Source organism: Balaenoptera musculus, chromosome 6, assembly GCF_009873245.2.
Source record: "Balaenoptera musculus isolate JJ_BM4_2016_0621 chromosome 6, mBalMus1.pri.v3, whole genome shotgun sequence".
Taxonomy (NCBI): domain Eukaryota; kingdom Metazoa; phylum Chordata; class Mammalia; order Artiodactyla; family Balaenopteridae; genus Balaenoptera; species Balaenoptera musculus.
In genome coordinates, this window is record NC_045790.1 from 79,583,884 (window position 1) to 79,605,117 (window position 21,234).

The following is a 21,234-nucleotide window of genomic DNA, read 5'->3' on the forward strand; positions in this document are numbered from 1 at the left end:
TTTGGTCCACTGCACCACTGAAGCTGCACCCTCTGAAGTTACCAAAGACCTTCTGATTGCAAAACCTGATGGACACTCTTCAGTCTTTGTCTTACTGGAGCCCCTATCTGTGTCTAACATCACTGCTCCTTCTTGAAATCCCCTCCCTCCTTGGCTTCCTTGAAGCCACTCTCTCCTCCTGATGCCAGAGCTAGCAGTTTGAACGTGGGTGCAGTGGAGGCAGATGGCTGGATCCAGCCTCTCTCCTGCCTGGTGCTCTCTCTCACCCCCTGTAGGTGCCAACTCCAAGGTCCTAGGGTGTCTACCCTGGGCCGGGCTCTATCTGCCTCATACAGAGCCAGTCAGATTCCAGTGGCTTTCCCTTTATTGCTGATCTGGGCCAGGCTCACAGAGGCCTGTGCCAGGTGTCTGTCCCTGGAGGAGGGAAGAGCAGAGGTGAAAGGGTCAGGTACAGGGGTCAGATATGGGGCCAGGCTGGACATTGTATGGGCTAGGGAGCCCAGGGGGACTAGGGTGGGAGCTGGGACGGCCAGAGGGCCGCTTCTCCTGGAGGGCCTCGAAGTCAGAGTTGTTGATGATGGCTTCTCGGAGGGTAGGCATCTCCGCGAAAGGCACATAATCTGCTCCTGGGGGTGGAAACCAGTGCGGGTATGGGATGCAGGAGGGAGGGGTGAAGTAGTCCTGGATGGGGTGGTTGAGGGCAGGAGTGCCTTCCTGCCTGGCCTTCTGATTACAGACCCTGGAGTGGGCCTCTACCCCAGGTTGCCCCCTCACCGTGAGGCCTCCCTCCTCACTGCTGGGTCTCCTCAGTCTCAAAGAAAGTCTCATGTTCTTCCCAGCGCCAGTCACGGCTGCACAGAGGAAATTAGACTCAAAGCAGTTGCACCAACAGCCTAGGGCAAGGGGGCAGCCAAGAAAAGTACAGGGTATTGGGGCTTCCCCAGGGGCTGACTACATTCTCATCTCTTCCTCACCAACCGCAAGCCCAGGTCTCTCCTCCCAGCTCCCCATCTGCATCCCCGAACTATTTGCAACCTATCCCGACCCATGCCCACCCCTGCACTCCCCTTGCTCTGGAAGGTACCTTTGACCTTGCAGGAATGGGACCTGGTAGCTGCGTGGTCTTCGTGGCTGTGTTTGCAGCGACATTGGGCTCTCCAAGCCCTGGGGTCAAAGGTGGCCCGTCTCTTGAGCCAGAACTCACCCACCTCCTCTGGGCGTGATGGGATAAAGCAGAACATGAGGCAGCGGCACTGGCCCACATTGCAGGGCACGGATATGTCTGTGAGGAGGGGGATGGATGGTAGGGTTAGACCAGCACCTGACAGGGTGTGGCTTTCGCATGTCAGCTCCCTCCCGCAAACCAACACACACACACACACACACACACACACACACACACACACACACTTGCTCTCATACATCCCAACACATGACAGAGGACAGTTATCACTCCACACCTGAGATGATCTGGTGCTCTCTCAACAAGTGTCCACAAAAGCACTTGGACTCATCCCCAATCCGGAAACAGTCCCATAGATAATGGGGGCAGCGCCAGCCAATATAGAGACCTGGGTGTGGAGGGATTGAGTAATAAGGAAAAGTAAGAAGAAAAAATAGCCTAAGCTCCCCCCAAGGTGTTCTCATCTCTCCCCCCCATGTGTATCTATCTCTACCCACGAGTCCTCATCCCTACCCCTTTAGACTTTACTCTTCAAGGTTTTCTCATCGCCCCACAAGTGTCTTCAGATCCCTCCCCACCCTAGGATCCATTCCATCTGTGTCAGCCTGTCAGAGGGAACTGAAGACGGTCTTCAATGCCGAGCAGGAAGATTATATGTGAAATTTTGTTTGACGATGAACATGTATCTCGCTGAGTTCTCTGAGACTGTGGGATTCTCATCTCCTCCCCTCCCAACATTAGAGTCCACCTTTGCTCTGTTTCCTTGAAGTGTCTAAGGTGAGGGAAAGGGAAGATAATGGGCCAGGTGCAGAGTAGATGATGGGGACTGGCTCCTAAGGAGCGTAGTATTGAAGGGACCTGAAGAGGAGGAGGAGGTGGGGCAGCCCTGGTGCCAGGAGGTAGGAGGAGGGCTTCTCTCACTTCTCCAGGTTGACACCTTCGTACTTCCCTTCTGCGTTCCTGGTGTTACTGAACTAATACCCTCTATGAACTTGAGAAGGGCTGCCTGTGGCTCTCCAAGGGTCAGGAGAAAGGGGGAGGCCAGAAGTCATGAGTGGTGAAAAGCAAAAATATAAGCTTGTGAGGCTAAGAAAGGAGGCATGGAGAGGAAGGTGAGGCTAAGACGTATCCCTGAGAGCAGGCACCAGCAAGAGGCCACCACCCTTGAGATCTGAAGCTGTCTGGCTTCACGGTCGGTCTCACCACAAGGCAAGGGTGGTGCTGAGTAAATGTGGGAGGAGAACCAGAGCATTTCCTACTCACAGTTTCTCATCCTCTGTGAGAGCTGAGAGTACCCCAACTTTGAGCCAAGAATCCTGAGTCCCCAAGGAGTGGGGCCTTTAGCTCTAGGACTCTTATTCCCATTTAAAGTTTCCAGTGAACTGTCACCTCCACCAGAAAGTTGTCCCTGACTTCTCCTGTCTGTCTAGGGGCCCTTCCTCTTGCCTTCTGTGGCTCTCATGCTACTCCTATCACAGTACAATGCATTATAATGGACTGTTCACTTGTATTCTCGTTAGACCGTGAGTTCCTCCAAGGAAGGGTCAGTGTTTTCATCGATGTCCTAACACAGGACCTGGCACAAAATAGGTGCTCAGAGAATATAGATGCTTGACTGAATAAGTGAGTGAGCAAATTCCTTTAGGAGGGAAGAGAGACTCCATATTCCAGGCAAAGCCCTGAAATTCCATAAGGAGAATAAGAAAGAGTTAGTGTCCTCTGGTCTTTGACTCTGGCCAGGACCACAATCCACAATTCTGTGCCTGTCAAACTAGATTTTCTTGTCTTTCCCATGGTCTCTTAGATCTTAAGCCTGTCCAGATGTGGCTTTTGGCTTTGATGCTTCTGACTTGATACTGCCAGCCTGTGGTATTAGTGCCCCACTGCAACAGGGAAGCTTGGTTGAAAGGGCAGATTTTAGGCCGAGTCACAATGCGGGTGGGCAGGGGCCAGGATTCCACTAGAGGAATTCTGAACTCTGTTCAGAGTAGCAGGATACAGTGCAGGAACAGGTGAGGTGCAGAGGTCAACAAGTGTTAGTGCCCATAGATCGAGGCCTAGCCTGAGGGCCTGGGAGAGTCAAATTCAAGCACTGATGTGGGAGTCACTGCCCACCTTTCAGATGAAGAAGACTGGAGTTTGAAGCAGGGGAATGGCAGTTATACCTCAGACTCTACTTGAGGGGCTGCAGTGATGACAGCCTTTTTTTTTTTAAACTTTTGGCCACACCATGCAGCACGGGGGATCTTAGTTCCCTGACCAGGAATTGAACCCGTGCCCCCTGCAGTGGAAGCGCAGAGTCTTAACCACTGGACCACCAGGGAATTCCCCATGACAGCCTTTTAATGGAGTTCCACCAAGGGGACTAAGGCCTTTTGCTATATCAGAGCAACAAGTCACCTGGAAACTGTCCAGGGTCCTGGGCCATCTCTGCCTTAGGATCTGTTTGGTGCAGGCTATCTGAGCCTTCGTTCAGCCACCTGTTCCTGCCTTCTATATATGAATATCCCCACTTTTTGTCTGCATCCACCCTCATCTACCTTGGCCTACCTGCCTGCTCCCCTCCCAGATTCCAGGCAGGTGGCATTGCCATTTCCACCAGGGCTATCCATTGAATGGGCAGTTCCTAGATCCTGTTGGATGGGAGGATGGCCATGGGCCTGTCACCAGCCCCTGAAAGGCTGCCTGGGCTCACCTGTTTGGATGGCATTCAGGGCTGCCTCCTTCTCCCACTGGAAAAGATAATTCACCTGAGCACCAAACTTCCCTTTGCGCATTGCCTTAGTCACTTCCACCAGGTCTGCCTGCTCAGCAGGGACCACTGGGTGGATGGTGTAACCTGGGGAGGAAGGGGCTGAGTAATTAAGGGGAAGTGAGGAGGCCCTAAAACTAAGAGAAGGGGCCAGGTCAGAGAGTAACTCAATCTCTTCCTCCTGGGGCAGGTCGAAGACAGTGATGAGAAAGGGGGAAAGGGCAGGAGCAATTACAGCTGACTCCTTTCTTCCCCTTCTTCTTGTCCAGCTGGTGTTCAGGCTGAGCTGCGTGAGCGGTGCTGTCAGTGGCAGCCACCCCTTTCTCTCCCTCTTCTTCCTCTTCCCCATCTTTTGCAGATGTGTCCAGGTGGACCTGGGCTGGAAGGCCTGAAAGGGAGTGCTTTGGAAGGCTCTCAGATTCAGAGGTCTGGATAGACCTCCTTGTCCATGAGCCCTCACTGGAGGAAGACTCAGAGAAGGCTTCCTTCAGATAATCAGAGGAAGACACAGAGACACAGCTTAGTGATGAGGTCTGAAAAATAAGGTGTTTCTCTGGGTCCTTGGAGATGTGAGTCTCCAACTGGGTCTCAGGGGTAGGGGTCTCCAAAGGGACCTCAGAGGCAGAGTGTTCTAAAGGAATCTCAGAGATGGAAGGCTCCAAAGGGGTTTCAGAGGTGTGGGTCTCTAAAGGGATCTGGGAAATGGATGGCACCATATGAGATTCAGAGGCAAGGGGCTCTAAAGGGGTTTCAGAGAGGGCAGGCTCTAAGGGGATTTCAGGGATAGGGGGCTCCTGTGAGTCCTCAGCAGAGGGGTCCTTTGAAGAAAGGCTCTCTTCCGCATCCATGGTGGTATGAGGCTCTTCTGTGACCTTGTCTGCTTCCATCTAGTGGTAGAATAGGGTACACGTTTCATTAGGTTGGGATTGGAGGGTCTGCAAGTCAGGATTCACAGGGGGCTATGGAATTAGGATAAAGTTTTCAGTGTACCTGAGATATAAGGGGGAAGCCAGATGAGCTCTGGGCCAGGGTATGGTGCTGGGAGCTTCACCCATGTGCCTAGACCCCATATCGCATACTGAAAGGCTGAAGCAGTCAGAATCCCATCAGTAGATGGTAGCAGAGGAGGGGTCCTAACATAGCATCTTGGCTGGTCCAAGAGCAGGGTTCTGGGCATAACTTAGGACCATGGAGGTCAGGCTGTGGAGTTCTAGAGACTGGGAAGACCAAGCCAAAGTGGGGGTTTGCTCCCAAGAGTGCAGGAGGATGCCATGACCACAGTCTAGTTTTGTCTAGGGGCCCCTCCCCCACCCCTTGGTGATGTCATTCATGTTCAAGGCTTCAGCTACTTCCAGCTGTATGCTGATGACACCTGATGACTCCTAAATCCATATTTCCAGCTCAGACCTCTTTAAACCCCTGTACTTCAGTCATACGCAACTGTCTGCTGGACATTGCTAAATGGATGTCCTACAGGGCATCAAAACTGAACTCTGAGAATTATCCTAGAATTCTCCTTTCCCCTCAGCCTACATCTTAAAATGGGCACCAAGGACTATATTTCCTATCTTCTAAATATCCCCTAAATCCATTCTCTTCTCTCCTTTCTCTCCAATTTTGTTCAAGTTCTCATCATTTTCTACCTGGATTATGTAATAACTTTGCCCCTCTGCTGCCTTCCCCAGCATATTAATCCACTTTCCCATTCTTTCATTGATTTAGGTAACTTTTACAAAGAGCCTAATCTTAACACTTTTACTCAGGTACTGGACTCAGTTGAAAGAATCTGGGAAGAAGACAGGTTAGCCAAAATGACAATACCAACGAGTTGGTGTTGTGCTGGGGTAAGCCCAGGATGCTGTGGGGAGTGGGGTGTGCCTAATTTATCTTGGAAGGATGTCCAAAAGGGGTCAGTCCACCTTAATGACCCAGGCGAGACCTTTCTAAAATGCAACCCAACAACGGCATTCCCTTGCTTAAAAATTAACACTCAGTGCCTCAGCCTAAGTATTAGGTCCAAATTTCTTGGCCCTGACATTCAAGGCCTGTCATCATTTGCAACACTGCCTAAGGATTCCAGCCTTACCTTCCCCTGGTCTCTACCTTTGTCCATGCTCCAGAAATACTATATTTATCATTTCTTAAACTCATCAGGGCCTTTCCAAAGGGGAAGTTTGTGTCAGAAAGCAGGGGGAGAGTAGGATGATGGGGAGGAAGATGGCCAGACATTCAGCAAGAGGATAAAGGGACCTGAGGGTGAAGAACCAGAGGATGGGAGGAGAGGAAAGGGAAAAGGGGAGGAGGGAACTGAGTGGAGGAACGGGGGAGGGAGAGGATAAGGATGAAAAGTAGAGAATGGGAGGGGGTTGGACTGAGGTGGGAAGGGACAGGAAGGTATTAGGAGGGAATGGAACGAGGATTTGGAAGAGGGGCCTTTTGAGAGACTACATACCTCTGGGCTTTGTCTCGGCTGTTACAAGTCCTTAGGTCAGGATCTTGTCTGAAGCCGGGAACGGGAAGTACTGGCCCCGAGGGAGAGAAGGCGCTTGTGGTTGTGGACGAGCCCTGGCTGTAGGCGCTGTGTGCTGAGAGGACTTGCCTGCAAGTCACTTGAGGAGGGGACTTGGACACCTGCAGAAAATCGCAAAGGAGCTCTGGCCAGTTCTGAAGAAGGGTGGGAGGGGAAGGGACGAGAGGATCCAGGGCCGATGAGGAAGGGTCTTGACTGAAGCCTCTGGAACCCTGGCCGGGAGTGGAGGATCCGTCACCAGGGCAACCGGAACGCCTAGTAGTCTCCGTGGCAACAGCAGTCTGGTCACCTCCTCGGTGAGTGAGGTCTCCTGAGGGGTATGTATTTGACCCGGAGGGGACAAACCTAGAGGGTCACTTCTTTTAATGGGGTTTTGCCGGATCTCTGTGAGTGGTTTTGCGGGATCTTTGTAAGACTCTGTGAGGGTCTCTGGGTAGGGTCTGCAGATATCTGTGGGGACGTCCGTGAGTGTCTGGGTTTATGAAGGTCTCTGTAGGGTTCCTATGAGATGTCTGTGGGGTGGTCAGTGGGGGCTGTGAGAATCTGATGGGGGCATCTGGGCTCCGCGGTTGGGGAGAGAAAGGCGGGGACTCTGGGAGCTGGAGCTGGGGCGGGGTCTGTCGTCGAGCCCAGCAGGGCCAAGTTAGAGACCAATAGAATAGGGCCGGGGGCGGGCTTTAGTGAGAAGGACCAATCGAACTAATAGGGGGGCGGAGCGTCATACGACGTCAGGCTGAGGCCGCCGCCGCGGGGCCTGGTTATCGCCCGTCCAGCGCAGCCCGGAGTCGCCCAGACCTGAACTCCTACCCAGGTCCCCGGCCTGGCCCCAGCAGGCTCGACCCCGGCCCCGGGCCCGCGAGGACACCGGAGGTCACCCCCCGGGGGTGGGAGCGGAGCCGCGGGTCAGCTCTGCGAGCGCCTGCGCTGGCCTGTCCGGCCCCGCCCCTGCCCCGGGCCATGGCCCAGCCCTTGTCCCGGCCCCTTTTCCTATCCCGATTCGGGCCTTGGCCCCCGATCCCGCCCTCGCTCCGCTTCCCACATCGGTTCCAGCTCCGGCCTGGGTCCCAGCGAATGCCCAGATCCGGGTCCCAGCTCAGGCCCCCACTCCAGTCCCTGGCCTGGCCCCCATCCCAGCGCCTGCCCCTGTTTCACCTCCTTTCCCAAATCCCAGCCCAGCCCTTGTCCCAGACCCATTCTCAAAATTTGCTTAAGGCCGGGGCCCAACCCCTGCCCTTCCTCCAGTCCCCATCACAGCCCCTCCTTCCATCACATCCCCTACCCTTGCATAAGTCCCAATGCCCAGCCCAGCCCAACTCTTTATCCCAGTCTTTGCCCTCATCTCTGTGTTTACCCAGGTCTCTCCCACTACCCAGCCCTCTCTTTCATACCCTGCCCCTCTCCCAGCCTCGACTCAGGTCTGGGCTCCAGCTGCCGTCAGCCTTACTGCTGCTGTTGCTGTTGTCTGTCCTTGGCCCAGGGGCTGGTGAGTGCAGAAGCAGGAAAGACCGAGGCAGGGATGGGGTTCTGGCAGGGAGGGGTGGACTGGAGGGATTCAGGAGAGGTGGGACCTGGGCAGCTAGATCACTGGGGAAGAAGTGGAGAGAAACAAGAAGTCTTACATAATTGAGAGGAATTGGCAGGGTCAGAAGAGTGGTAGCTGTGGGCTTGAGGCTCAGCAGGTGGCTGACAGAGACTGCAAGGTTTTCTTTCTTGGGGTCCATCCGGACTCCACTCTGACTCTTGCTTTTCCAAGAAAGTCCTGAGTGCTTTGCACCTGCTCATGAAGTTTGGTGGGGGAGACATAGTGCCCCAGCAGAGAGCCTCTAGTCCAGTGTGGGAAGATCTGGCCTAAACCTTTGAGGAACTGGGCATGCCTTAAAACAGGGTTAAGAAAACAGTTTTGAAAATAACATGTAGCAAATAACAAAATAACATGGACATGGGTTAGTTGCCATAAAAATGAATTTTCTTCTTGTAATGAGTTTCATTCCAAATAAGCTTGATTTGCTTAGGAATAATTCCTGACACTTTTAAAGCAGGGTTGAAACTCGGAGACTATTTTACAGATGGGGAAACTGAGGCTCAGCAAGAGATCAATTTGCCCAAGATCATACAGCTTGTCGGTGGCAGTGTGGGGCTAGAAAAAAATTTCCTAATTCCTACCCTATACTGGTGTTTTTTGTTTTTGTTTCTGTTTTGTTTTTCATTGCAATATATGCCCAATAGGAAAACAGATCCAAGTGCAGAAAGGCTCAAAGCACAACCTGTCCTCTCCCCTGTCTTCCCACAAGGGGGCTTCATCCACAAACTATCCTCACTTGTCAGTTGTCAGCCCAGGGCCACCATCCAGTGAGGAAGTGGCTCGGCCAGGAGAGGGAGATACCCAACTTCCTAATGGGTAGAATGTGGGAGGATGAGGGGGTCCTGGCCATAGGGTATGTGCTGTAAAGATGGCCCCATAATAAAGAGTCATCATGGCCCCAACCCCCAGCCACCTCTGGCGGGTGGCACTCTAGAGCTGATGGGGATGTGCCTGAGGAAGTCTTTGGCAATAACAAGTAGCAGAGCAGCTGAGGGTGGAGGGGCTGCGTTTCAGTGAGCTCTGGGGCCCTGGTTCAGTGTACAAGCTTGAGGAGATCAATGCACGCCAAAGGTCACTGCCCCTGCGGAGATGTGCAAGCTCTATGTGGATGCTCACTGGTATCTGGGCACTTATGTGTCTGTGTGTGTACCTGAGGGATCTGTGGGAATGCTGGGCATGTGCAGTGTGTGTATATGCTTGTGTGTTGCTAAGTGTAGGCGCATGTCTGTTGTGTGCATGTGAGCCTGTGTGTCCTTAGTGCCTATGTTACTGTGTGAGGGGGAGGTACATGTTGTGGCCCATGCATGTTCCTCTTTAGCTCTTCTTGCCCCCCCTGCAGACAGATCACTGAAGCGTCACCTCCAAGTGGATAGTTCTCGGTTGGAGGCAGTGTTGGGTGCCTCCCACAGCATACATGAGTAATCCATCTGCCCCCAGCCAGATTCCTTGAGGGGCTCAGTGTTGGTTACTGCTCAGTGTTGATTACTGCTGCTGGCAGATCGGGCACTCAACAGAGGCAGAAGGCAGGTCAGTTTTTCAGTTTGGGTGAGGGGGAGTCCATTCTGTCAAGCCCAATTCATAGCTTCTATCCCTGCCACCCCAGCTTCTTTGTTCATGAGCCCATTGGGCAGACACTGGGCTGACTAGGAGAGGAGGGTGATTGACAGCCACAGAGCTGTAGAAAGTTGAAAGATGTGGATTAAAACATGATTGCCCAGAAGCAGTTTCAAGTGCTTTGGGAGGATTGATTATAATGAGGTTGGAAATGAGCCCTGACTAGGTCCCACAGCAGGCAGGGCTGCCCTGAATGCTGTTACTAGTCACTGGCCTGCAGGGGTGCTCTGTGACCTGGTGGTGATGAGAGGTTTCACCTGAGGAGAGACTAGCAGTGTCACAGGACCATGATGGCACAGTCGGTCTCAATAAATCCTTGGGTCTTTTCCTTGGGCTTGTCTGACTGCAGTTGCATAACCCAGGCATGCCTTGCCATTCCAGGAAATGACCTTTTGTTCTACTGAGTGCTGTCACTAGAAGGGCCAGCCTCAGCCCGTGTGTGTGCGTGCATGCGTACGTGTGTGTGTGTGTGTTTCAGGTGGTGATGGAGAATCACTCTAGCCTCATCTGGAAGCACTGGCGCATCCAAGACAGGTTCGTCTGAGCTTGGTTAGGGCCTTACTTGTGCTTCCTCTGGGACACAGCTCTGTAGGTCCTGGTGAAACCCAAAACCAAAGCTTGGAGTGAATGGGGCTGTGGACACTTTCTCAAACATCTGCCCTCTAGGTTCCTCCCAGCATCCCCAGCTTCTTTTTACTCCCTTTTCCCACCAGGCTATTCTGTGACCTCTGTAGCCCCTAGCCACTTCAGGGTGGCTTAACTAGTCCCCCAGTTCTCCAGGCCATGCCATGTTCCTTTAATCACAGGGCTCTTTGTGCACATCTGTCTATTGTTTCCTAAAGGTCATTAGCTGCTTTCATCACCAGCTCTCTGAGAATCTGCACTGGGGGCCTGGCCAGCATTTCTTCTAACAGTAGCAATGACCCATCTGATGACCCATACCTGGTACCAGCTTTGAGGAGGAGGAGGAGCCCTGCCCTAATTCCAGCAGGGAGTGCTCCAGTGCTCTGCTTTCCTGTAACAATAGTATCCAGGCTATTCAGCTCTTAGCTTTCTGCCTCCTAGTTGTCACAGCCAGGGCTCCTAGGAAACCTTTCTTCCCCATCCATTGGTTCATTTCTCTTCATCCCTCTCTGATACATCACCACTGCCCTGTGAGTGCTGCTCTGTGAGCCTCTCTGGTTCCTGAGCAGTGCTCAGCTTGCAAGGTGGCAGGTCTTCCTTGTTGACAGTTGAGAGTGACCATGTGGCCTGAACTGCACAGACTAGTCCTTGGGTATAAGCGTGGCTTTTGAAGAGCACAGGCCAGTCTAGGGCTAGTGACCTCCACCTATATAGGACGGCTCTCTGCAGGGTGACTCAAGGTTGCTGAAGTTCAGTAGGGCCAACCTTGATCCATGTTCCCTCCTTCAGCAGCCTCCCTTTCCAGATGCTTCTTTCTCTGTTATTTCAAATGCCTCATTTTTGGAGTTACATCTCCCATCTCCAGAGGGGGAAACTGTCAGAATAGGCAAGGCCTGTGGGTATTTCCTACTGGGCTGAAAACTCTGCTTCAAGTTCTCCCCTACCCACTGCCCCTACTCTTGTTCTGAAGCTGCTTGAGTTCCCAACCTTCTCATCTGTCCTGGGGGCATCCTTCTGGGCTTCGCTGGGGCTGGTCTTATGTCTCCAAAACAGTCAGATTCCCCAGAGCTTTGCCTGTCATTTGGGGCCCTCTTCTATCCAGCTGAGCCGCTGGGTTCTTTTCACTGTTACAGCCGTCCTGGTCCCTATGTGTTTGCCTGGTAGCTGCTTACACCAGACTTTCCTGCTCACTGGGCTCTGCTCCTGACAGCCATGATCGGGTATCTTGGCATTTCGGCTACAGAGGGCCACTTTCTCCCCACCTCCCACCCCAGCCTCGTCTGGATATGAATATTCCCAAGTGGTTTGAGATTCCACTGGCTTACCAGTTGACTGCCTCACTGGACCTCCCTCCAGGAAGCGCCTCCAGCCCCTCCTGAATCCCAGAGGCCCTGCTGGCTCTCCTTTCCTCCTCTCCCTGGGGCTCTTGTGGTGGCCTGCCAGCTCCTGTCCTTGCCTCTGCCACCCAAGCAGGCCCCTTGCAGCCTCACCACATTTTCCCCTCCCCTCTGCCGCCCTGAGCCAGTATACAGACAGCTCTTGTGAAGCTTCTGAGAGTTTTTATTGCTTCTGACCACAGGGGAACAGAAAAGGGAAGAAAATAAACAAGGCAGTTTCACAGTTCCATGCTGACTCCCAAGCCCACAGGTGGAGTTCCAGGCTGCTCAGTAGCCTAAGAGTCCATGCCAGCACACACACACACACACACACACACACACACGCACACAAACACACGCGCGTACACGCACGCACGCGTGTGCACCATCCACAGCTGTTTTGTTAGGCTTGGTAAGAGGAGAACAATGGCTCCTAAGTGAAGGGCAGCTGTGGGGTCCTCAAAAGGGTCCTGGTTTTGCATTTAGACAAATCAAGGTTTGGATCCTCAGTTTGGTCTAGCGTTAAGCCTCAGTTTCCTTATCCGTAAAGAGAGGTCATTTTTCCCAAGGTCACTGTAAGGTTTAAGGCAAATGATGGCGAGGGCAGCGTGAGACCCAGTTCCCGGCCAGAGGAGAGCCTTTGTTGAGTCGGTGCTGTGGGTGAGGCAGCTTGGTGTGCCTGGGGCTTGCTGGAAATGGCCTGTCCTACTTTGCTCCTTTCTCTTCCGCCTGCTCCCCAGGAGGCCTCTTCCTGACTGACTACTCCACCTGCTCACCCCGCAAGCTGAGTCCCTTCCGCTCCTTTGCCAGCACCGAGCTCTTCCACTTCCATGTTCCCGAAGACACATTCCTGGCCGTGTGGAACCTCATCATCTTCAAAGAGCAGGGGGGAACCTTTGGGGACCACTGCCCAGACCAAAGTGTGACTGTGTGAGTGTCTGAGTTAACCTCCTCACCCCCGCGTCCAACCCCAGGCCACTTTCCAAACGAAAATGCGAGTTTATGAGTATCTAAGCTGACCTCCTGACCCTGACCCCTGACCCTTGTCCGGATTGAAGTGTGACTGGCTGAGGGCCAAGACCTCTGTCTCCTGACCATTCCTGGCTACTGTGTGACTGTGTGAGCGCCCGAGCTGATCTTTTGCCCCTTATGTTCTGACCCCTGACCTGGAACCACTTTATTGTGTGGGTCAGTATAGCGAATCCACTTGTTTTACTGACGATAAATGACAGTTCTCCTTTCTTTCCCCCGTTTTCCATGTCCCACCCCATTGCCTGCTTTCCTCTTCTCTTCATTCTGGTCCCCCAGGTATTTCCGTTCCGGGGCACCCCCTGTCATCAATCCCCTGCACACACACTTCCCAGGGGACACGGCTGTGCCTGGGGTTTTCTCACTGACTCTCAGCTGGACACTGCCCAACCGCACCTCTGGCATCTTTAACGTCAGCAGCCCCTTACCTGGGGACTGGTTCTTGGCTGCCCACCTGCCCCGGGCCCACGGCCACATCTCTGTCAAGGTGGGTTGATACTGTCCAGGGCAGGAGGGGCCAGAGCTGCTTCTCCATCTCTGGGCTACCTGGCACACCAGCCTTGTGCCAGGGTGGGCAACAGCATAAGGGTGGCTGGCGTGGGGCATAGCTAGAGGTCAGCAGGTCACCTGGTGGGTCAAGACTAGTCTTGTTCTGCGTCTTGGTTGGTGATAGCCCCGCGGACTCTTGTAGGCTTTAGCCCAGTCGTTAGTCCATTTGGGAGTATACGTTCCTCTTCTATTGGAATTTTAGCTCCTGACACCTTATGGAAGATGGTAAGAGAATACTCTGGGGCAGGGAAACCCTTTCCTGTTAAGAGGAGGCTTTGGGCAACTGGCGTCCAACCTGATTGTTGACGCTCTTTCCCCCAAACATCGACAGTGATTTCATAGAGCAGAGTTTGTTAAAGTCTCCAGTGTTGTAGGGTTGAGGTCAGGCTGCTTCTCCATTCTGGTTTGGAGGGGAAGGAAATGCTGCAGAGTTTTCCTGCCACTCCCAGGTGCTGGGCAGGCTAGACCTCTTCATTACTGTGAGAGGACCTGAAGGTTTCTTGCTCCTGTCCATTGGTGGGAAGGGGGGTGGGATGAGGTGGCCATGTCAGAGTGGGATGGCCACGGGTGTGGGGTCAGTGGTCACGGCAAAGGGCCAAGCGTGAGCTGAGCAGGATTCAAAGAAGAACAAGAAAGCGAGTAGGGTTTGGCCACTGAGAATTGGGAGGGGCAGAAATTCCCAGTCAGGTGAGGATTTGACCTGGCCATCTCTCTCCAGGGTGAGTTCCTTGAGGGCAGGGTCCCTGGACTGTGTCAGACTCCCCTCTCCTCCTCCTGCTGAGGCCCAGCGTTCAGAAGTGTTATAATGCTTTTGAATGAGCTGAGAATTACACAGGGACAAGTGTATGGGCACTGCTGTTGTCGGAGATGGGAACTCAGGCTGAGGGAGCGTCTCGAGGCCTCAGTGATAGGCCAGTTTTTCCTGAGAGTGATGTACAGGAGAACCTCCTCTGCAGGCCTGGGAGCCCTCTGGGTGAGAGCATGTTGCGAACTTGCCCGGAAGTGGCTCTGGGTTCTAGGTTCTTGACTCCCATCAGAACCAAGGGTTCTTCTATCAGGAGGAATGTCTTCTTAGGTCTTTGGCCAAATCCCAAAGAGCCTGTTCCTGGTCCCAGCTCTGATTCTTGACTCTCTTTGTGAGAAGAGAAAATCTTTCTGAAGCCCTGCTGTAGTTATCCAACAACCTTTCTGATTGAGCAGGAGGAATCTGGCGCCTAGGCCTGGGCTGGGATTATGGGAGCTGAAGCCTGGTTAGGAGAGGTCAGAACCAGGCTTGCGGTGCCCATTTGCATCTAGATATAGCGAGTGGGGCCTGGGAAACTTGGTACTGCAAGCTAGAGTCCTATCCCATAGAGATCCCTGGGGTGTGGTGAGATTAGAGAGAAGAGGGCGCAGTTACCCCTTGCCTGTGACTGGCAGCCGTGTGTGGACCCCATGAGAGACGGAGCTCTCCAGTCAGTCCTGTTCTAGAGGTTGGGGGGCAAGATCTTCTTTGTGTTTCCTCTGAGAATTTGATTATCTTCTGGAATCTTATATGGGCCTGTAAGGATTCTTAAGTTCTCTAGTTAATTCCCTAGAATCAAGCCTGTGGGTGGGTTGTCCAGAGCATTCCTCCAGGGCTCCGTCTTCTCTGCTCGCCTCCTCCTTGTCCCATCGTCCTGACTTCCCATAAGGCTTGGCCAACACAGGAAGTTATTGTGGGTTCAGGGATATCCTTGGGTGGGGACTGAACGGTCCCAGCAGTAAGAAGGCAGCGCTGTTCCTCAGCTTTGGGGATGAGTTCAGGCCTCCCTTTAGACGTTAGTCTTTGAGCACCTGCTTTGTCCCAGGCCTTGGGTTGGGTGCTAGGGACACAGATAAATAAGATGTATACTAGTGAGATACAGGAGGTGTTTTAAGAGGACAAAGGAGAGGTGGATAACTCAGCTTGGTAGTGTGGTGGAGAGTTGGTTTTAGGAAACTGTTAGGAAGTGAGACCTGATGTTGAGAAAGCAGGGAAGGGCATTCCAGGTGGTGGGAGTAGCATGGGCTAAAGCTTAGAAGGGAGAACTGAAGTGGTTCAGTGTGGGGCGGTCGTTGGGGTGAGTGAGGGAGCTGGAAGGGTGAACAGAGGCCAGATCAGGAAGGGCCTAGAAGTTTGAACTTTATCCCGAGAGTGATAGGGAGCCTTAAGAGGTTGTAAAAGGGTAGTGACTTATCTGGTCCAGGCCCCTCTCCTGGGCTGTGGTCCCACACTTCTGCTGGCCTCTGTGTGTGTTATTCACTACTGTATTCCTAGCACCCAGCACAGAGCCTGGCACGTACTGGGGGCTTGGCAAATTTTTGTTGCCCTTCTGCCATCTTCTCAAACTCATGTTTCCAAAACTGATCTCATTTCTCCTCCTTTCCTTTTCTCCTTCTTTCTGTCAGCCTCTTCTGTCTTGACCTGTGCCCTCTATCTCCTTGCCTTTCCTGTGTGGCGCATGTATTCCTCCTGTGGTGTCCAGCTACCAGTCTGCCCTGAAGGGCTGCCCTTTGGCTTGTGGGTAACATCTGGCACCCAAATGGCTTATTAGGGGAAGTTCTCCAAATGTCTGGGGCACAGTTCTCCTCGAATGCTTCCTCTTCCCAGCTCCAAGATTTGAAAGTAAATGAAAGCAGATAAAAGAATGAAAACAACAATAAGGAAAGAAAAGGAGCAGATTGTACGGAAGAAAGGATTCAGTTGAATCCACCCACTAGGACCAAGTGTGGCTCAGTATCTCAACTGAAGTGGTTCAAATCTGCTAACAGTCTTCCTTCTGTTCTTCTTCCTCCTTCTAAATTATTTTATTTGTATTTCAAATAGGTAATATATGCACCCGGTACAACATTCGAAAGGTACAAAAGGCATACAGTGAAAAGTAAGTCTTCCTCTTCCCTTTGTCCCCTTTCAGTCCCCACGTTTCCTCTCCAGAGTTAACTAGTAACTAGCTGTTACCTAGTTCCTTATATTACTCTTTCCTTCTTGAGACATTTTCTCCTCTTGCCCTTTGTGACTTTACCGAACTGTCCGATTTTCCTCCTGCCCACCGCCCACTCCTCTCTCTCCTTTCCTGGCTTCTCCTCTGCTTGATCTCTTCACATGTGGTACCCCAAAGTTTGGTCCCAGGACAACTCCTTTTTATTTCTTCATTCTCTTGCTAGGTGTCTCCAGCACAACAGTTTTAAATACCACCTATAAGTTCATGTCTTCCAGGTGTATTGAGTCCTAATTTCTTTGAATCTCAGACTTTACATCCAGTGGCTTACTTGACATCTCTGATTGGATGTCTAAGACCAGTCTCAAACTTAGCAAGTACATATCCAAACAAAGCCTCAAGTCAAAATCTCTTTAATTCCTATTTCACTTTTCCCAGTCTAAGCCTCTTTGTTCTCTAATCTTCTTCTCAGTAAATGGCACTGCCATTCACCAGTTGCTCAAGCCCCAAATTTAGGTGTCATACTTGATTCTTCTTTTTTCCTTATTTCCCCACAACTAATCCATAAAGAAAAAGTCTTGTTGACTCTGCTTCTAAAGGATGCCCCGGATGCATCTACTTCTGTTTCCACTCTTAGCACACCTTCCCTTAGCCGCCTCCTGGGCCACCACAGTAACCTGCTAAGTGGTCTCCCTGCTTCCACTCTTGCCCCCTGCCGTCTCTCCAGTGCTCATCTACTTCCATGTTGATTGGTGCTAGCTAACTGTGGGCCGGGGCTGTGCCGAGTGCTGGAGTATTCCCACGGACAAGGCCAAGATCTTTGGGCATCTTCAGTCTGCAGGCCTCACCCAGAGGCTCAGGCCTTACTAAAGAAACTCAGCCCACCTATGCTAGGACAGTCTAGGAATCAGTCTAAGGCCTTCCACTCCAGCTTCTTTCAGATTGCTTCTCACTCCACTTCTCACTTTTGGCCCTCCTGGTCCCTCAAACTGCCTTGCTTTGGCTCTGTTCCTTCCAAGACCGCTGATGTTGACTGAGTTTGGATTTTCTCACTTAGCTTCTGCCTTGGCAGCTCTTGAGGACCTGACTTCTGGTGCCCTTTCTGTGGTTCCATTACAGGATGAAGGTCCCTGCTGCACCTTCCCTGGTCTCCACTGACTGAATGCTCCCGTCCACAATAAAGGAGGTGTTAGACATGCACATTATACAGTTTAAGGAAGGAGCACATCTTAACTAGAGAAGTCATGTCCACTGATCTTTTAGTTAGGGCAACAGCAAGCAAAACGTGGAAGAAAGTGTTTCTTCCCTCTGGACTGTGTAGTAAGGACAGGGGCCATCTCCCGAGTGTGAGTCCCCACCCTTAGGGCTCATTCACCACAAGATTATTGTGGTGGTGATTCCTACGTTAGGAAGTGGGGTCAATGAAATAACTCGTGAGAGTATTTCTGGTCCTTAGGGCTTGACACAAAAGATGAGGGACATCTGCTTTGGATATCAGAGATGGAGGTCTCTGAGCAACGAGGTGGGTTCAGGAGCTCTCTGAAGGGACCTCTTTTTGACACCTGTTCTTTAACTCAACAGATATTTTCTAGCACCTAGTATGTGCCAGGTGGTGTGCTAGGTATTGAGGGTGCAGTGATGCAAAAGGTACAGGAAAATTCCAGGCAGAGGGTAAGGAGATATTCCGGCCTGGCATCCACCAAGGCCCCCTTCCAACCTTGTGGAGCTTTGCTAGAAGTCAGCAAACAAACAAACAGACAAAACAAAACAAAAAAAAGTCAGCAAACAAGCCTTGGCTGGCTTTTTCCATGGCATGGAACTCAGTGGGATGTCAAAGCCTGGAATTCTTGTCCCAGGTCAAGGCTAATGGTATGTCTTGGTCAGAAAAATCACATAAGTGAACAGTGGCCTCTAGTTTATTGGGCCAGCATAAGACCATTTGTCCAGAAGATGAGAGAAGCCTAATCAGGAGCTCCCCCTCCCCTGAACTGCTAGGATCGAGGTCCCAGAGAGCTGCAAATGCCACAGAAGAGGAGCCAGAATTAATGGGCCCATCCTCACTGGAGATGCTGCAGGGCCAGAGTGGTGTCCCCCCGAGTAGAGAAGTGTTAGGGATTTTATCCAGAAGAGTAGCTCGGGGAGATGTGGCGGTTCTCCAGTGGCAGAGGAAAGCCAGACTGAGGCAGAAGGAGCAGATGCATCTGTGGGCCCCTGAGGCAGGGCGGTGGTCGGAGGACAGAAGATAGGCTTTGGCTTCATACAGGTCAGAGCTACCCCCAGCTGGGTTGATTCGCTTATTCATTCATTTATTCAGCAAACATTCATCTGTGAGGGGTGCACTTTACTTTAGGCTCTGTGTCTGGGGGAACAAAATAAGACCAGGTTCCTGTTCTCAAGTTACCTGTAGTCTGGAGGTCCCTTGGGAGGCAGAGTGGCTCTTCCCTGGGGGTATTAAAGCAGAGGCTGGACAAGCACTTGGGAGGGGCAGGTGGAGAATAAAGGAAATTAAAGATTCAGATGGGGGAAGTGGGGAGGTTTGGACTGGGAGCCTTTAAGGGGCTTTCTAGTGCCCTTGGAGTGCTAGTGTTCTAAGTTCCTGAGGGCTTGGTGGGGGAATGAGGTGGTTTGAAATTACCTTGAGGGGCTGTCCAGGAATGCTCAGGAGGAGGGGTTATTGGAGGAGGGGCAGGGAAGGCCTGACTGTCAGGAGGGGCCCAGTTTTGAGTCCCTAAACCTCAGCCAATGCTGAGGATCCCAGCAGATCCTGCAGACCTAGGAGGGACCCAGAGCTTAGAGGACCGCGGTCACAGCCCCAGAAGCAGGAGGGCCAGAGGAGGTTTGTCCTCCGCCTCAGCAGGCTGTTCGCCTTCCTTTAGTAGCACCTCGCTGTCTCCCCTCCTGCCACCCCTGCTTGTGTCTCAGGGTCTCCAGGATGAGTGTCAGTACCTCCTTCAGCCGCAGCTGATTGTCCGGCGTTTGTTGGACGTGGCTGTGCTGGTGCCTGGGCGACCCTCCGAGCAGACCCTCTCCCTCCACAATCGCTCAGCCCTGTACAAGTAAGTCAAATACTGCCCCACACCGGGCCCTTCCCATGTTCCTTCCCCGGCCTCAGCCTACCTGCTGATCCTGCTCTCCCTCTGGCCAGGCTGGACTGCTGAGCCACCCAGAGCCCCAGGGTGGTTCCCACCCCTGCCTCCCCCTCTCCCGGCACAGACGGGAAGACCCGAAAAGGCCTCCGGTTCTTCTGTCCCTTACCCCTCCCTTCTTCCCAGTGTCTCCCTCATCCTGTGTCCCTCTCACCTCTCTGTACCCTGTCTTTTCTCACCTCCAACCTCCCCTCTGCCCAGGGTCTTTGTGCCCAGCTTCACTTACAGGGTTTCAGCGCAGCTGGTGTGCGTGGGGGGCCGCGGGGCATCTGCCTGCCCCCTGACGCTGCACCTGCGTCCCAAGGCCCCACCCCTGCACAACTCAAGCTCTGTGGCCTGTGGAGGTGCCTCGGTATGCCAGCTGGAGCTGGCACTGCCCCCATGGGGGCACTGGGTCTACGTGCGTGTGGAGACACCATCCCGGGGCCCTGGCAGGACCGTCTGCTTCCAGCTGTGCGTGCGGTTGCAAGGTCAGAAGCCCCCCACCTGCGCCAGCCACCCAGCTTGTGCCGACCTCTGTGGCTGGGAGGAGGCAGGCACAGTGGCTGTGTTCACTGGTCCTCGGCCACGTCCCTACGACCTCCCTGGCCCAGCCCAGGCTCCTTTACTCGCCAAAGCCCTCCCACTTGGAGCTTCAAGTCATTGGAAGACCTTCAGATCTTTTCTTGGTACCTGACTTGGGGCTCACTAAGGGACCTCATTACTCTCCTTGATTTAATCTCTCAGTGTCCTGGAGTAGGCAGGGGACAGCTAGGACTTCTGGGACATGGTCCTTGCCAAAGCCCTTGCAAGTCAGTGAGAGGGTCCATCACCTGTTTCAGCAGTGTCCTCACTGCCCTTGGGGCGGGAGAGATGACCTTGAGTCCCTCCAACATGACATTCCATTAGCTGTGACCACTAGGAAGCCCCTGGACCCTGTCCTGTGACCTTAGATGCCAGACGCCAAAGGGATGTTGGATTCCAGTTCTTAGCCTCCCCACTCTTTGTTATACCCTGTGGGGCTTAGATCCGGTGTGTGGTGGGGCTGCAGGGCTGTGAGGGTGGCAGGCCTCAGCTCTGATTTCCTCTGCCCCACAGAGTGCCCACAGCCCAGCCTGTCCCGTGCCCTGGTCCCCGGAGCTGCCATGAACATGCCCCAGTCACTGGGCAACCAGCCACTGCCCCCAGAGCCGTCATCCCTCGGGGCCCCTGCCGAGGGGCCCGGGGCCACATCCCCACCTGAGCACTGCTGGCCAGTGCGCCCGACGCTGCGCAATGAGCTGGACACCTTCTCCGTCCACTTCTATGTCTTCTTTGGCCCCAGCGTGGCCCTCCCCCCTGAACGCCCAGCCGTGTTTGCCCTGAGGCTTCTGCCAGTGCTGGACAGCGGAGGTGTCCTCAGCCTGGAGCTCCAGCTCAACGTGGTACTATTTGTGGAGAGTGGGGAGGTCGCCCTTTGGGGGAACCCGAAGGGGAAGGTGTCGGGGTGAAGGGGCCCTTACCTCCTGCAGGAAGCCTGTCTAGGTTGCTTTCACCTTTCATGGTTAGAGACCATGCCTCAGCCCAATTCTGGTCAACAAACATGCCCTGAGTATTTACTACACATGGGCTGGGTCAGCCAGGGCAGCTGAGCAGTCTGGATTTTCCCAGTTTTATAGGCTTACCTGCCACTCACTTAAGGGCCTCTCTCTATGGCAGGTGTTTACTTTTTCTCGCATATCTCCTGTGATGGGGAGCTCACCACCTCTTGAGGCCACTCTGATTGCTAGAGGCATTCTTTTTTTTTTTTTTTCCAAAGTTTTTTTTTTTTAAACTTTGGGTTTATTTATTTATTTTATTTTTGGCTGTGTTGGGTGTTCGTTTCTGTGCAAGGTCTTTCTCTAGTTGTGGCAAGCGGGGTCCACTCTTCATTGCGGTGCGTGGGCCTCTCA

The 21,234-nt window shown here is 53.0% G+C and overlaps 2 protein-coding genes across 7 annotated transcripts in view; one reads left to right on the forward strand and one right to left on the reverse strand.

Moving 5' to 3' along the window:
* On the reverse strand, window positions 1-7,929 carry FAM221B (family with sequence similarity 221 member B). The gene is made up of 7 exons (XM_036854813.1): window positions 7,854-7,929; window positions 6,388-6,566; window positions 4,171-4,822; window positions 3,879-4,022; window positions 1,461-1,571; window positions 1,085-1,282; window positions 1-893 (listed from the first exon to the last, which is right to left on the reverse strand). The coding sequence occupies exons 3-7, from the start codon at window positions 4,820-4,822 to the stop codon at window positions 445-447; spliced, it is 1,554 nt and encodes a 517-aa protein (XP_036710708.1). The 5' UTR covers window positions 6,388-6,566; window positions 7,854-7,929; the 3' UTR covers window positions 1-444.
* Window positions 6,674-21,234, forward strand: part of TMEM8B (transmembrane protein 8B) — a 27,724-nt gene continuing 13,163 nt past the window's right edge. For 4 of the 6 annotated variants that reach the window (XM_036854807.1, XM_036854806.1, XM_036854808.1 and 1 more), the window contains exons 1-6: window positions 7,212-7,948; window positions 12,402-12,591; window positions 12,970-13,177; window positions 19,101-19,234; window positions 19,526-19,794; window positions 20,402-20,727. In XM_036854807.1, coding sequence (XP_036710702.1) covers window positions 7,423-7,948; window positions 12,402-12,591; window positions 12,970-13,177; window positions 19,101-19,234; window positions 19,526-19,794; window positions 20,402-20,727 — 1,653 coding nt within the window. In that variant the 5' untranslated portion in view covers window positions 7,212-7,422. Of the gene's footprint in view, window positions 6,762-7,211; window positions 7,949-12,401; window positions 12,592-12,969; window positions 13,178-16,925; window positions 17,365-19,100; window positions 19,235-19,525; window positions 19,795-20,401; window positions 20,728-21,234 lie in introns of those variants that run through there. The other 2 variants (XM_036854812.1, XM_036854811.1) reach the window with 2 other exon arrangements.